At 46.9% G+C, this 14,600-nt stretch overlaps 1 protein-coding gene across 1 annotated transcript; it reads left to right on the top strand.

The window, feature by feature from the left end:
* The first annotated feature begins 12,677 nt into the window (after positions 1-12,677).
* Positions 12,678-13,846, top strand: LOC123429902 (protein TsetseEP-like). Its single transcript, XM_045113876.1, has one exon. The coding sequence runs from the start codon at positions 12,748-12,750 to the stop codon at positions 13,528-13,530; it is 783 nt and encodes a 260-aa protein (XP_044969811.1). The 5' UTR covers positions 12,678-12,747; the 3' UTR covers positions 13,531-13,846.
* Positions 13,847-14,600: the final 754 nt, after the last annotated feature.

Genomic DNA, 14,600 nt, shown 5'->3' with positions numbered 1-14,600 from the left:
ACTCCACAAGTCGACCGCTATCCAGCATGCATCTAGTGTATTAAGTCCAAAAGAACAGAGTAACGCCTTAAGCAAGATGACATGATGTAGATGGACAATCTCATATCTACGACAAAGCCCAGCTTGTTACCCTTGATGGGAACTACACGATGTGTGCCTTGCTGCCCCTATTGTCACTGGGAAAGGTCACCACACGGTAAGAACCCAGAACCAAGCACTTCTCCCATTGCAAGAATCATAGATCTAGTTGGCCAAACAAAACCCAAGACTCGGAGAGACTTACAAGGATATCAAATCATGCATATTAGAAATCAGCAAAGACTCAAATATAAATCATAGATAATCTGATCACAAATCCACAATTCATCGGATCACGACAAACACACCGCCAAAGAGGATTACATCGGATAGATCTCCATGAAGATCATGGAGAACTTTGTATTGAAGATCCAAGAGAGAAAAGAAGCCATCTAGCTACTAACTACAGACCCGTAGGTCTGAAGTGAACTACTCATGAGTCATTGGAGGGGCGATGATGTTGATGAAGAGGCCCTCCAACTCCAAAGTCCCCTTCGGCAGGGCACCGGGAAGGGTCTCCAGATGAGATCTCGCGGAAACAGGAACTTGCGGCGGCGGAACTCCCGATCTAGGTTTCTTTCTGGAGGTTTCTGAATTTATAGGACCATATGGCAGTGGAGTTGCATCAAATGGGCCCCCGAGGGGCCCACAAGCTTGATTGGGTTGACCTTGGGGGTTGGGGCGGCGACAGGGCTTGTGGCGCCCTCATGACCCCCCTTCGGTATCTTTTTCTTCCGGTATTTTTGATATTTTCCATAAAAAATCACCGCGAAAGAATTATTCCGTTTGGACTCCGTTCCAAAATCAGATCTGAAAAGAGTCAAAAACACAGAAAAAACAGGAACTGGCGCTTGGCACTGAGTTAATAAGTTAGCCCCAAAAAAAGATATAAAAGGTAAACAAAACAGAAAAAGTTGACAAGATAACAGCGTGAAACCATAAAAAATTATAGATACGTTTGAGACGTATCAGTAGGGCCGTTGGGAGGGGAAACTGTGGTTGGAAGCATGGCGGCACATAGCGCCTAGTGGGAGAAGCATCAACCAACAACCGTTGATTGGCTCGCGAGAGGGATCGACCGCGGCACCGGTCAGGGGATGGCGAGCGGTGAACCGACTGGTCGTCATGGGCAGGGGACTGGCGAGAGACCCAAGCCGGGGAGCGAAACCCATCCCGGGCCAGGGAGCGACCGCGGCCAGGCGAGCGCTGGTCGCTCCGGGAGGGAGAGTGATACGTCTCAAACGTATCTATAATTTTTGATGGTTTCATGCTGTTATCTTGTCAACTTTGGATGTTTTATGTACCTTTTATATCTTTTATGGGACTAACTTATTAATTCAGTGCCAAGTGCCAGTTCCTGTTTTTTCTGTGTTTTTGATTCTTTTCAGATCTAATTTTGGAACGGAGTCCAAACGGAATAAAATCCCCGAAATAAATTTTTCCAGAACACAAGAAGATAGGGGGGCTTGAGGGCCAATGCAGGAGAGCTACAGGGGTCCCACAAGCCATGTAGTCGCCACCAGGGGGGCTGGCGGCTACCAGGCTTGTGGCCTCCCTGGCGCTCCCCTGCCCTAGCTCTTTCGCCTATATATTCCCTAAAATCAAGAAAAAAATCAGGGCATCCACGAAAACACTTTTCCGCCGCCGCAAGCTTTCGTTTCCGCGAGATTTCATCTGGAGACCCTTCCCGGTGCCGTGCCAGAGGGGACTTTGGAGTTGGAGGGCTTCTACAACAACATCATCGCCTCTCCAATGACTCCTGAGTAGTCCACTTCAGACCTACAGGTCTGTAGTTAGTAGCTAGATGGCTTTTTCTCTCTCTTGGATCGTCAATACAAATTTCTCCATGATCTTCATGGAGATCTATCCGATGTAATCCTCTTTGGCGGTGTGTTTGTCGAGATCCGATGAATTGTGCATTTGTGATCAGATTATCTATGAATTATATTTGAGTCTTTGCTGATTTCTTATATGCATGATTTGATATCCTTGTAAGTCTCTCCAAGTCTTGGGTTTTGTTTGGCCAACTAGATCTATGATTCTTGCAATGGCAGAAGTGCTTGGTTTTGGGTTCATACCATGTGGTGACCTTTCCAAGTGGCAGAAGGGGCAGCAAGGCATGCATCATGTTGTTGCCATCAAGGGTAACAAGATGGGCTTTTATCGTAGATATGAGATTGTCCATCTACATCATGTCATCTTGCTTAAGGCGTTACTCTGTTCTTATGAACTTAATACACTAGATGCATGCTGGATAGCGGTCGACGTGTGGAGTAATAGTAGTAGATGCAGAGAGTATCGGTCTACTTGTTTTGGCCGTGATGCCTATAGATATAATCATTGCCATAGATGACGTCACGACTTTGCGCGGTTCTATCAATTGCTCGACAGTAATTCCTTCACCCACCGTCTACTTGCTTTCATGAGAGAAGCCACTAGTGAACACCACGGCCCCCGGGTCTATTCACAATTATCGTCTCCACTTTCGCTTTTACTTTGCTTTGTTTACTTTTTGCTTTCTGTTCTCACTTTGCAAACAATCTATAAGGGATTGACAACCCCTTCATAGCATTGGGTGCAAGCTCTTTGTGTTTGTGCAGGTACTTGTGACTCGACATGATTCTCCCACTGGATCGATACCTTGGTTCTCAAACTAAGGGAAATACTTACCGCCGCTGTGCTACATCACCCTTTCCTCTTCAAGGGAACACTAACGCAAGGCTCCAAGGCCGCGGGGGAATCCTTTGAATATTTGCCAAGGAAGTCCCTATAGGCGTAGCCCGTGACAGAAGGATTCCTGGCGCCGTTGCTAGGGAAGGTCTGTTGTCGCCGTAGCAGAAGGATTTCTGGCGCCGTTGCCGGGGAGGAGGATCGCTTGTCGGGGAGGAGAGATCAAGTCAAGATCTATCCAAGTAAGTGTCACAAACTCATCTCTTGCATTTCCCCTTTTTGCCAGTTGCCTCTCGTTTTCCTCTCCCCCACTTCACATTTGCCGTTTTCATTTGCCTTTCTCCTTTGTCGTTTTCTTTTGTCTTTTGCCTTCTTTTTCCGCCCGTTTTTCTCGCCTGCTCTTTGTTCGCTTGTGTGCCATGTGCCTTCAATATGCTTGCATCTTCGCTTGCTGAAAATCTAGTGATATGGATCCTCATCCACTTGCTAATCTCTTTAAGAGATCCAATTATGTTGATCCAATTGCTAGTGAGTTGAGTGCACTTGACTATATTTATGAAGTTTTGCTTGAGATGCGTGAATCTGAAAATTGTGATGAATAAATTCATGAAGTTATTCACGAGGGCTCCTTGAATAAAAAGCATGATTGCAATGGTTTCACTATGAATTCTATTAGTGACAATCATGCTAAAAATATGCAAAACCCTAAGCTTGGGGATGCTAGTTTTGCTATGGCCTCTACTTGTTCCAATGATCATGAATGGGGTGATGATTTTTCTTATGATCTTGAAAATTTGTTTAAGCCTCATGATGAATATGATATTTGCAATATTATTGAAAATGGGTTTGGAGAAGTCATGACTTTAGTTGATGACAATCCCACTATTTTTTAAGAGCGTCAACTTTAAATGCATGTGGATCATGAAAATAATATCATATGTGATATTTACATTGTTGAATTCGAATATGATCCCACATGTAATTATTATGAGAGAGGAAAATATTGTGGTAGAGACTTTCATATCACTAAATCACCTCTCGTTATGTTGAGATTGTTGTTGTCTCTTTCTTCTTCCTTGCATATGGTAACTATTGGTTGTCTTGACAATCTGTTTTCCTATAAAATGCCTATTCATAGGAAGTATGATAGACTTAGATGTGATTCTCACATGCTTTATGATGCTCTCGTTGTGCTTCAATTCTTGTCTTTTGTGTGAGCATAATTGAATTATCAATGCCGAGCTAAGGGCGTTAAACAATAGCGCTTGTTGGGAGGCAACCCAACGAATCTATCATTTTTTTTTCTATTTTGTGTTTTCCACACTTTCATAATTATGTTATGATTGTGTTTTTTTGTGTTTCTTTTGCATTTGTGCCAAGCAAAACCGTTATGATTAGTCTTGGGGATGATCGTTTGGTCGTGCTGGAAAAGACAGAAACTTTCTGGTCACGAAAAGAATTTTCATTTTTTTTCTGTAAGAGCTTTTGAGTTGATTCATTTTGCTGCTGATTAATACACAAATTCTACAGACTGTCGTAATTGTTCAGAATTTGTGAAGTACCAGAAGTATACGAAGTATACATATTGCTACAGACTGGTCTCCTGTTAACAGATTCTGTTTTTGTTGAGTTGGTTGCTTATTTTGTTGAAACTATGGATAGTATCGGGGGTATTAGCCATGGAATATTGAAAATACAGTAACCCAACATCAACATAAGTAGAATTTAAGTTTGCTACAATACCTAAGGAAGTGGTGGTTTGCTTTCTTATACTAATGTTATCACGAGTTTCTGTTTAAGTTTCGTGTTGTGAAGTTTTCAAGTTTTGGGTGAAGTTCTTATGGAAAAAAAGATAAAGAGTGGCAAGAGCTCAAGCTTGGGGATGCCCAAGGCACCCCAAGTTGATTCAAGGATGCCGTAAAAGCCTAATCTTGGGGATGCCCCGGGAAGGCATCCCTCTTTCGTCTTCAATCCATCGGTAACGTTACTTGGGGCTATATTTGTATTCACCACATGTTATGTGTTTTGCTAGGAGCGTCTTGTATCATAGGAGTCTTTTATTTTTGTTGTGTCACAATCTTCCTTGCTGCACACCTAGAGAGAGAGACATGCACTCACCGTGATTTTGTCGAGCTTCACTTATATCCTTTGAGGTAGTTGATTTTGCTCTATGTGCTTCACTTATATCTTTTAGAGCACGGAAGAGCGTGGCTTGGTAGTTGATCTATGCTATGGAAGTAGTCTCAAAAGGGGTAGTTATCCAAAGGGATATGAAAACTTCCACCTTCATTTGCATTGAATAGTAAGATAAGTTTGATTCCTCTCAATTAGTTTTGAGTTGTGGTTGTGGTAATATTTAAGTTGTTAGTAAGGTGTTGTGGATCTAGAAATACTTGTGTTGAAGTTAGTGATTCCCGTAGCATGCACGTATGGTGAACCGCTATGTGATGAAGTATGAGCATGATTAGTCTATTGATTGTCATCCTTTGTGTGGCGGTCGGGATCGTGCGATGGTTTATACCTACCAACCCTTCCCCTAGGAGTATGCGTTGAATGCTTTATTTCGATTACTACTAAAACTTTTGAAACAAGTACATGAGTTCTTCATGACTAATGTTGAGTCCATGGTTTAGATGCACTTTCACCTTCCACCATCACTATCTTATTTAGTGTCGTGCAACTTTCGCCGGTGCACAAAACCCAACATTAGCCTCCCTCAAAATAGCCACCATACCTACCTACTATGGCTTTTCCAAAGCCATTCCGAGATCTATTGCCATGCAACTACCACCATGACATGTGCCACAGCTTCTACATTGCCATTGCATGAGTGTAAGATAGCTAGCATGATGTTTCCATTAATGTCTATGCCATGCTAGATCATTGTCACGGTACACTACTAAAGGCATTTAATATAGAGTCATCATTGCTCTAAGTTTTGAGTTGTAAGTGTGATGATCATCATTGATGGAGCATTGTCCCATGTGAGGAAATAAAAGAGACCAACGAAGCCCATTTATAAAAGAGGCCAAAGATGCCCACCAAAAAAGAGAGGCCAAAGAGCCCACCAAAAAAATGAGAGAAAAAGAGAGAAGGGACAATGCTACTATCCTTTCACACTTGTGCTTATTAAGCACCATGATCTTCATGATTGAGAGTCTCTCGTTTTGTCACCACCATATAGCCAGTGGGAAATTTTAATTATATAACTTGGCTTGTATATTCCAATGGTAGGCTTCCTCAAATTTGCCCTAGGTCTTCGTGAGCAAGCAAGTTGGATGCACACCCACTAGTTTTCTTTAAGAGCTTTCACATACTCTTAGCTCTAGTGCATCATTTGTATGGCAATCCCTACTCATTCACATTGATATCTATTGATGAGCATCGCCATAGCTCATTGATATGCCTAGTTATGTGACCATCTTCTCCTTGTTTGTCTTGCAACCTCCACCACACTTCATTCCACTTATAGTGCTAAAACCATGGCTCACGCTCATGTATTGCGTGAGAGTTGAAAAAGTTTGAGAAAGTAGAGGTGTGAAAACAATTACTTGGCCAATACCGGGGTTGTGCATGATTTAAATTCGTTGTGCAAGGATGATAGAGCATAGCCAGACTATATGATTTTGTAGGGATAACTTTCTTTTGGCCTCGTTATTTTGAAAGTTCATGATTACCTTGCTAGTTTGCTTGATTTGTTATTGTCTCCACATCAATAGCAAACTATTGTTTTGAATCTAATGGATCTGAACATTCACGTCACATAAGAGGACTTACAATGGACATATATGCTAGGTAGCGTGAAAGCATCAAAAATTCATTCTTTATCACTTCCCTACTCGAGGACGAGCAGGAGTTAAGCTTGGGGATGCTTGATACGTCTCAAACGTATCTATAATTTTTTATGGTTTCATGTTGTTATCTTGTCAACTTTGGATGTTTTATGTACCTTTTATATCTCTTTTGGGACTAACTTATTAATAAAGTGCCAAGTGCCAGTTCTTGTTTTCTCTGTGTTTTTGACTCTTTTCAGATCTGATTTTGGAACGGAGTCCAAACGGAATAAAATCCCCGAAATAAAATTTTTCCAGAACAGAAGAAGATCGGGGGACTTGAGGGCCAAGGCACGAGAGCTATAGGGGGGCCACAAGCCGTGTAGCCGCCACCAGGGGGTCGGCGGCTACCAGGCTTGTGGCCTCCCTGGCGCTCCCCTGCCCTAGCTCTTTCGCCTATATATTCCTTAAAATCCAAAACAAATCAGGGCATCCACGAAAACACTTTTCTGCCGCCGCAAGCTTCCATTTCCGCAAGATCTCATCTGGAGACTCTTCCCGGTGCCCTGCCTGAGGGGACTTTGGAGTTGGAGGGCTTCGACATCAACATCATCGCCTCTCCAATGACTCGTGAGTAGTCAACTTCAGACCTACGAGTCCGTAGTTAGTAGCTAGATGGCTTCTTCTCTCTCTTGGATCGTCAATACAAAGTTCTCCATGATCTTCTTGGAGATCTATCCGATGTAATCCTCTTTGGCGGTGTGTTTGTCGAGATCCGATGAATTGTGGATTTGTGATCAGATTATGTATGAATTATATTTGAGTCTTTGCTGATTTCTTATATGCATGATTTGATATCCTTGTAAGGCTCTCCGAGTCTTGGGTTTTGGTTGGCCAACTAGATCTATGATTCTTGCAATGGGAGAAGTGCTTGGTTTTGGGATCATACCGTGTGGTGACCTTTCCAAGTGAAAGAAGGGGCAGCAAGGCACGCATCGTGTTGTTGCCATCAAGGGTAACAAGATGGGCTTATATCGTAGATATGAGATTGTCCATCTACATCATGTCATCTTGCTTAAGGCGTTACTATGTTCTTATGAACATAATACACTAGATGCATGCTGGATAGCGGTCGACGTGTGGAGTAATAGTAGTAGATGCAAAAAGTATCGGTCTACTTGTTTTGGACGTGATGCCTATAGATATAATCATTGCCATAGATGATGTCACGGCTTTGCGCGGTCCTAACAATTGCTCGACAATAATTCGTTCACCCACCCTCTACTTCCTTTCATGAGAGAAGCCACCAGTGAACACTACGGCCCCCGGGTCTATTCACAATTATCGTCTCCACTTTCGCTTTTACTTTGCTTTGTTTACTTTTTGCTTTCAGTTCTCACTTTGCAAGCAACCTATAAGGGATTGACAACCCCTTCATAGTGTTGGGTGCAAGCTCTTTGTGTTTGTGCAGGTACTTGTGACTCGACACGATTCTCCCACTGGATCGATACCTTGGTTCTCAAACTGAGGGAAATACTTACCGCCGTTGCGCTACATCACCCTTTCCTCTTCAAGGGAACACCAACGCAAGGCTCCAAGGCCGTAGGGAAATTCTTTGCATATTTGCCAAGGAAGTCCCTATAGGCGTAGCCCGTGACAGAAGGATTCCTAGCGCCGTTGCCAGGGAAGGCCTGTTGTCGCAGTAGCAGAGAGGAGCGACCGTTGCTGCGCGAGGGGGACCCGCGGACAGACCGGGAGGAGGCCGGCGGCTGCTCCAACCGCCGTCACAGGTCAGCCTCGCGACGGGCCCCATCCGGGGAGGGCCGAGAGTAGTAATGGCCATCCCGGCCGTCCAGCCCGCGTTTCTGGCGGAGCTGGTCGTCGACGCGGTCCCGCGGCATGGGGCGGACCAGAAGAGCCGCGGAAGGCGGGGGGAGGAGCGGCGGCTCGAGCGAGGCATCCTCGAACAGAGCAGGAGCCGAGGTGGGCGCGACGGGAGGTGGAGGTGGCGTCAGGTCGAGAGCAGGAAGGAGGGAGTCGAGGATGCGCCATGGGGTTGGCTGTAGGGGAAACCCTACCGGTAGCGAAACATAGCCCCGCTGGGCTGGCGGCAAAGGAGAAGTGCCCATGAGCTGCTGGGTGGCAACAGACGGATTGGGAACCGAGCCGATGATGGGTGAGACTCCCCCTGCCCCAGGTTGGGCCGAGGGAACCCTAGGGCCCACCCCAACCACAGCAGCGGCCCAAGACACGCCGTCCTGGACGAGCGCCGGAGGGCGCCGTGGCAGCACAGCCGGTTCGCCAACGGGGGCTGATGTCCAACAAGCGTATGGGATCACAACAGTTTTCGAGGGTAGAGTATTCAACCCAAATTTGTTGGTTCCCACGACGGGAAGCGAAAGAATATTCTCAAGTATTAGCAGCTGAATGTGTCAGATTCAACCACACCTGAAAGATTAGTGTGTGCAAGCAAAGTATCAGTAGCAAAGTAGTATGATAGCAACGGTGTCAGAAAAAGATCTGTTGACGGCAGACTATTCCTAACTGTTGTATCAATGGCGCTAGAAAAAGCCTTGTTGAATGGATGTTAGTGACGCTTACCTAGCCTCGGTAACGGCGCCAACAAAGTCTTGCAACAAGTAACAGCGGAGTAGTAAGGAACAGTAGTAGCAGCAGCAGCAAAGTAACAACAGTAGCAACAGTAGTAGCAAAGTGGCCCAATCCCTTTTGTAGCAAGGGACAAGCCTATGCAAAGTTACGTAGCGAGAACCAGTAGTAAAAGACTCGTACGCAGTGGATCGGTGATGGATGAGTATGACGGATGTGATTCATCATGTCACAGCTATAACACGGAGAGATATGTAACTAGCTCCCGTTCGTCAACCTAATGTAGGCATGTATTCCGTATGTAGTCATACGTGCTTAGGGAAAAGAACTTGCATGACATCTATTGTCCATCCCTCCCGTGGCAGCGGGGTCCTAATGGAAACTACATGATATTAAGGTTCTCCTTTTAATAAAGAACCGAACCAACGCATTAACACGCGGTGAATACATGAACTCCTCATACTATGGTCATCTCCGGCAGTGGTTCCGGCTATTGTCACTTCGGGGTTGCTGGGTCATAACACATAGTAGGTGACTACAACTTGCAAGATAGGATCTAAAACACACATATATTGGCGACAACATAATAGATTCAGATCTGAAATCATGACACTCGGGCCTAGTGACAAGCATTAAGCATAGCCAAGTAGTAGCAACATCAATCTAGAACATAGTGGATACTAGGGATCAATCCCCGTCAAGAACTAACTCAATTACATGATAGATCACATCCAACTCATCACCGTCCATCAAGCCTACGATGAGATTACTCACGAACGATGAAGAGCATCATGGAATTGGCGATGGAGAAAGGTTGGTGATGACGATGGCGACGATTTCCCCTCTCCGAAGCCTGAAACGGACTCGAGATCTGCCCTCCAGATGAAGAACAGGATGTGGCGGCGCCTTCGTATCGCAAAACGCGATGAAACCTTCTCTCTGATTTTTTCCAGGCGAAACGGAAGATATAGAGCTGAGATTGGGGGCGGTGGTGCCACGTGGGCCCCACAAGCCTGCATGGCGCGGCCATAGGGGGTGGCCGCGGCCTGTGGGCTTGTGGCCCACTGGCACGCCACCTCGAGTGGATCTTTGCGCAGGTATTTTTCTTTTATTCCAGAAAAAATCTCCGTAAATTTTCAGGACGTTCCGAGAACTTCCATTTCTGCACAAAAACAACACCATGGCAATTCTGCTGAAAACAGCGTGAGTTCGGATTAGTTCCATTCAAATCATGCAAATTAGAGTCCAAAACAAGGGCAAAAGAGTTTGGAAAAGTAGATACGACAAAGACGTATCAGGGGCCAGCACGACGGAGCCACTGGGAGAGGGCAGAAGGGGTCGACGCACGGCCGGGGGAGGCCTGACCCAAAACGGGCGGAAGGGGCGATGCGACCATTGGCCGACGAGGCAGCACCGGGGATCACCGGCAGCGCCATGCACACCCAAGTGCGGCTGACCGGGCCCTTGTCAACCCGCCCCAGGACACCCCAGCCCTGGAGCTGGCGACGACACCGCGAGCGCGGCAACGACGAGGCCTTGTCATCCGGGGCGCCACCATGCCGAACTCGGGTGGCTGACCACGCCAGCCGAGGGGCACTCCCACCCCTAGGAGCACCACTAGAGCCAGCGACGACGGCGGCGACCCGAGACAAAGGAGGGGAAGCAAACGGAGACCTAGGCATCGACGTCATCGCCAATGACTCCTCCTCGGCCTCGTCGTCCTCCTTCGCCAGATCCGCCCACGAGGAGGGCAACGACAAGGAGATGGCCAAGGGTGGAGGAAGGATGGCAGGGGCTGCGGCCGGAGCGACGGCGGGACCCCTGTCAGGGCGGCCAAGAGGGGCGGCGGCAGTGAGGTCGCCACGGGCAGGAGGAGGTTCAAACTCCATCCCGGATTTTTTCCTTCATCATAGTCTCGCAATACCATTCCAATTCCGAGCACATCACCAAGGACCGAACGCCAAATTTTAACTTAACCCTATCCATAGTAGGTCGTTTCACAGTTAGCGCAGACACACTTCTTTTTCTTTGAAAGGAGGCAACATCCGGTTTTAGAATAAGGCCGTTCAATTAAGGTTTACAACATAGACAAGAAGGGTTTAAAAAACCGATTTAGAAGCCAACAATGACCTATCTCGCGACGTAACGCAACGCAACGTAACTACCACTGTTGTGGAATGCATGCACGAGTCCGTGGATACCATCAATTGTGTTCGGCCATTTTATTGCCAGCTGCCTAAATCATTAACATGAAATGAGATACTCCCTCCGTTTCAGTTTATAAGTCCGACACGTGTATGTAGGTCGTTAATTTGATCAACTTAATGAGAGGCATATATTACAAAAATATATCATTAGAAACTTTAGATGTTCTATTTTTTAATGATATAATTATCATGTTAAACAATATATTTTATATAAGTTAAATTGACGACCTAGATACACGTGCATGTCTTATAAACTGTGACAGAGGGAGTAGCAAAAAAACATGTGCAATCTGAAGTGGAGTGGAAACCGAAGGAAGATACATATACCACTCGATGATTTTTTTGGGATTGCTAAATCTCAGTCGAGTGAGACGATGCTATATTCGTGAAATTTTACATGCATATCCGTGCAAAAATTATTTTAATTATTTTCTTCTTATTTATATGTTCTTTCATTTGATTCTCGTCCGATGGAGATCTAGTCACATCCTTTCTCATTATGTGTGATGTAAAAAAGATGTGAATTAGATTTTTCAAAAATATAATGAATTAGCTGCAACCCAATTCGTGGTTGAATGGTTAGGACGACTGTGGTATCCCCTGTTCAGCAGGTCTTCTGGCGATGTGTTTTTAGTGGGAGGAGACGTTTTCGTCGACAACGAAGGCATGAGTGACGATTTCGTCAATCTCAAAATGATGTGCCGGCTTAGTCTCTTAAAAGTGCTCATAGGGATAGGGTATACGTGCGTGCATTTATAAACATGAGTGTATATTCGTATATGTAAGCGATTTTGATTGTACTCTGCTAAAAAATGAATTAGCTTTTTATGTGTGGCCCGATTGATCGATGGTAACTGCCAATAGCAGTAAAATAACGTATTGTTGTAAGAAAAAAAAATGATAAAATGGTAGCATGAGGAGTGGCCATGTAACTTTCTGCCCGCCCGCGCACATACATCCGCGTAAATACGTGTCCAGTGATCATTATTTGACATCTCCTTTGGAGATACGATAGATGTTGCAACGCGGGTAGACAACCAGTATTGTGAACACTAATTTCAAGAGGGAAAGAAATGATATGTATGATTGCATGCAATGCATGCATTTGTGTGGCAAAGCTAGGCCCGATAAGTGATCATCACTTTCACTTCATTTTATAACCGTCAAGAGTTGAAAAAGAAAAGAAAAGCGGCGACGTGTCGGAAACGGCATGGCACATCGTGGCTCACATGTGTGTACCCATGACCCATGGGACAAGATAGATACGAAGGGACACACGTCCGGTGTTGCTTGGCTAGGTGCTCCTATAAATCTCATACAAACCCCCATGCCATTAGCACAGCACAAACACACCTCACGTTTAGTAACCACCAAGAGATACATAGACTGAGCACCCAGAAAACCTCGCAACGATGAGGTCTCTCGGCCGCACTTCGGTGTGCTTTCATCTGGCCCTGCTTCTCCTCCTTGCAATGGTCACGGCGGATGATCCTAGCCTCGCTGATGGCGGGAGGCTCATTGACCTCAAGCCTTCACCGAAACCGAATCCAAAACCGATGCCTCAACCCAACCCCAAAACACCGTTGCCTAACCCAAAGCCAACGACCCCCGTAAAGCCGGAACCTAACCCGACTCCAGACCCCGATGTCAAGCCACAACCAAAACCAATGCCTCGTCCGAATCCGAAGCTAACCCCCGTGAAGCCAGAGCCTAAACCGGACCCAGATGCCAAGCCACACCCGAAGCCAATGCCACAGCCGAACCCGAAGCCAACCCCTGATGAAAAGCCCAAACCTGAACCTCAGCCAGGGTCGTTCCCAGTGTATTCACTAGACACGGTTGCCGACAGAGCAAACCCAAAACCCGACCCGCAACCTAACCCTAGGACAAACCCAGAAAAGCCGGACCGAGACGTCAAGCCACAACCAAAGCCAAAGCCCCAGCCAATCCCAAACCCCACTCCTGCAAAGCCGGAGCCTAAACCACAGCCAGGACCATCCAAGCCGACGCCATTGGACTCACTGTCAGTTCGCTCCGTCAAGGGGAACCCAAAGCCTGATCCACACCCGAACCCCAAACCGACCCCCAAGCCAACACCAAAGCCGCAGCCAAACCCCAACCCCCAGCCGGGGCCGTCCAAGCCGAAGCCGCCGGTGTACGCACGTCGCGCTGGCTCCGACAAGCCCGTCAACTGAGCTAGCGAGCTGGCTCGTGGAACATGGATGCGATGATCAAGCAATCTGTCACGTATACGGACAAGCTTAAGTAAGGTATCCATCCATGGAATAATCAGCAGTGTCGCTATTAGTGGTGTGAGTTGTAAAGTGGTACTGCTTGTGCACGCGTTCGTGTGGTGCATACTTGCATGCGTACCTATGTACGTAGGGATCTGAGTATGCGTACCTATGTACGTAGGGATCTGAGTATGCCTGAATCTCGAGTATTTATGCTTCCTAATCATGTGTGTACGACCAGCTTTGTGTATCCATGATCAATAATGACATTAATCTACGCATGCATGTGTCGATGTGTCGTGCTACCCTTGCGAGAGTCCAAAGTCGTCACGGAGATTTCTTTCTTTTTTGTTGACAAAAAAAAAAAAACATTGAGAGATGCAAGGGTTGTTCCGTCTGGACCGAGTTAATAGCACAAAACATTACCACATTTGAGGTTAGATTTTAAAAATATCACTTTAGCAACAACATCTTCTGCCGGGTCGCTCGCGCGAGTGACTCCGGAGGACCCCCAACCGTAGCGCGGAGCTGGCCGATCTGCTTCCCCCAAGGCCGCTGCCACCGGTGGTGGCGGGCGCACCCGGTCGTCAAAGGAGGCGGGTGAGGCGGCGCGTCCGGATAGCTCTTCTACGCACGGACGAGGGTTGTTCCCTCGGCTGCGCGGGTCTGCCGCGGTCGGCGGCACAGTCCATCATCGACGCGCGACGGGATTTGTGGAGCTACGGTGTGGTGGTGGCGGTCGGGCATGGCTAGTAGTGTGCTGGTGAAGGACGGGCACGACGGTGTGGTCAAAAGGTGGCGGCGCGAGCTTCAGGCCAGGTATAGGGCGGCGCGGTGAGGATCGACCAAGAGGTGCCTGGTGAGCAGCGTGCGCCGGCCACCTGTGGCTGTGAGGCGAGCGGCGGTGTTCTCCTACCGACGCCGGCGTGCTGGTGGTCCGCGGTGGGGCTGTCAGATCTGGGCCTGCTCGGCTCCGATCTGGATCCTGGGTCGGTGTTGTCGCAAGGTCGTCCCTTTGAGCGGGTGACGAC

The sequence above is a fragment of the Hordeum vulgare genome, chromosome 2H, assembly GCF_904849725.1.
Source record: "Hordeum vulgare subsp. vulgare chromosome 2H, MorexV3_pseudomolecules_assembly, whole genome shotgun sequence".
Taxonomy (NCBI): Eukaryota; Viridiplantae; Streptophyta; class Magnoliopsida; order Poales; family Poaceae; genus Hordeum; species Hordeum vulgare.
This window is presented reverse-complemented; position numbering and strand designations above follow the sequence as displayed.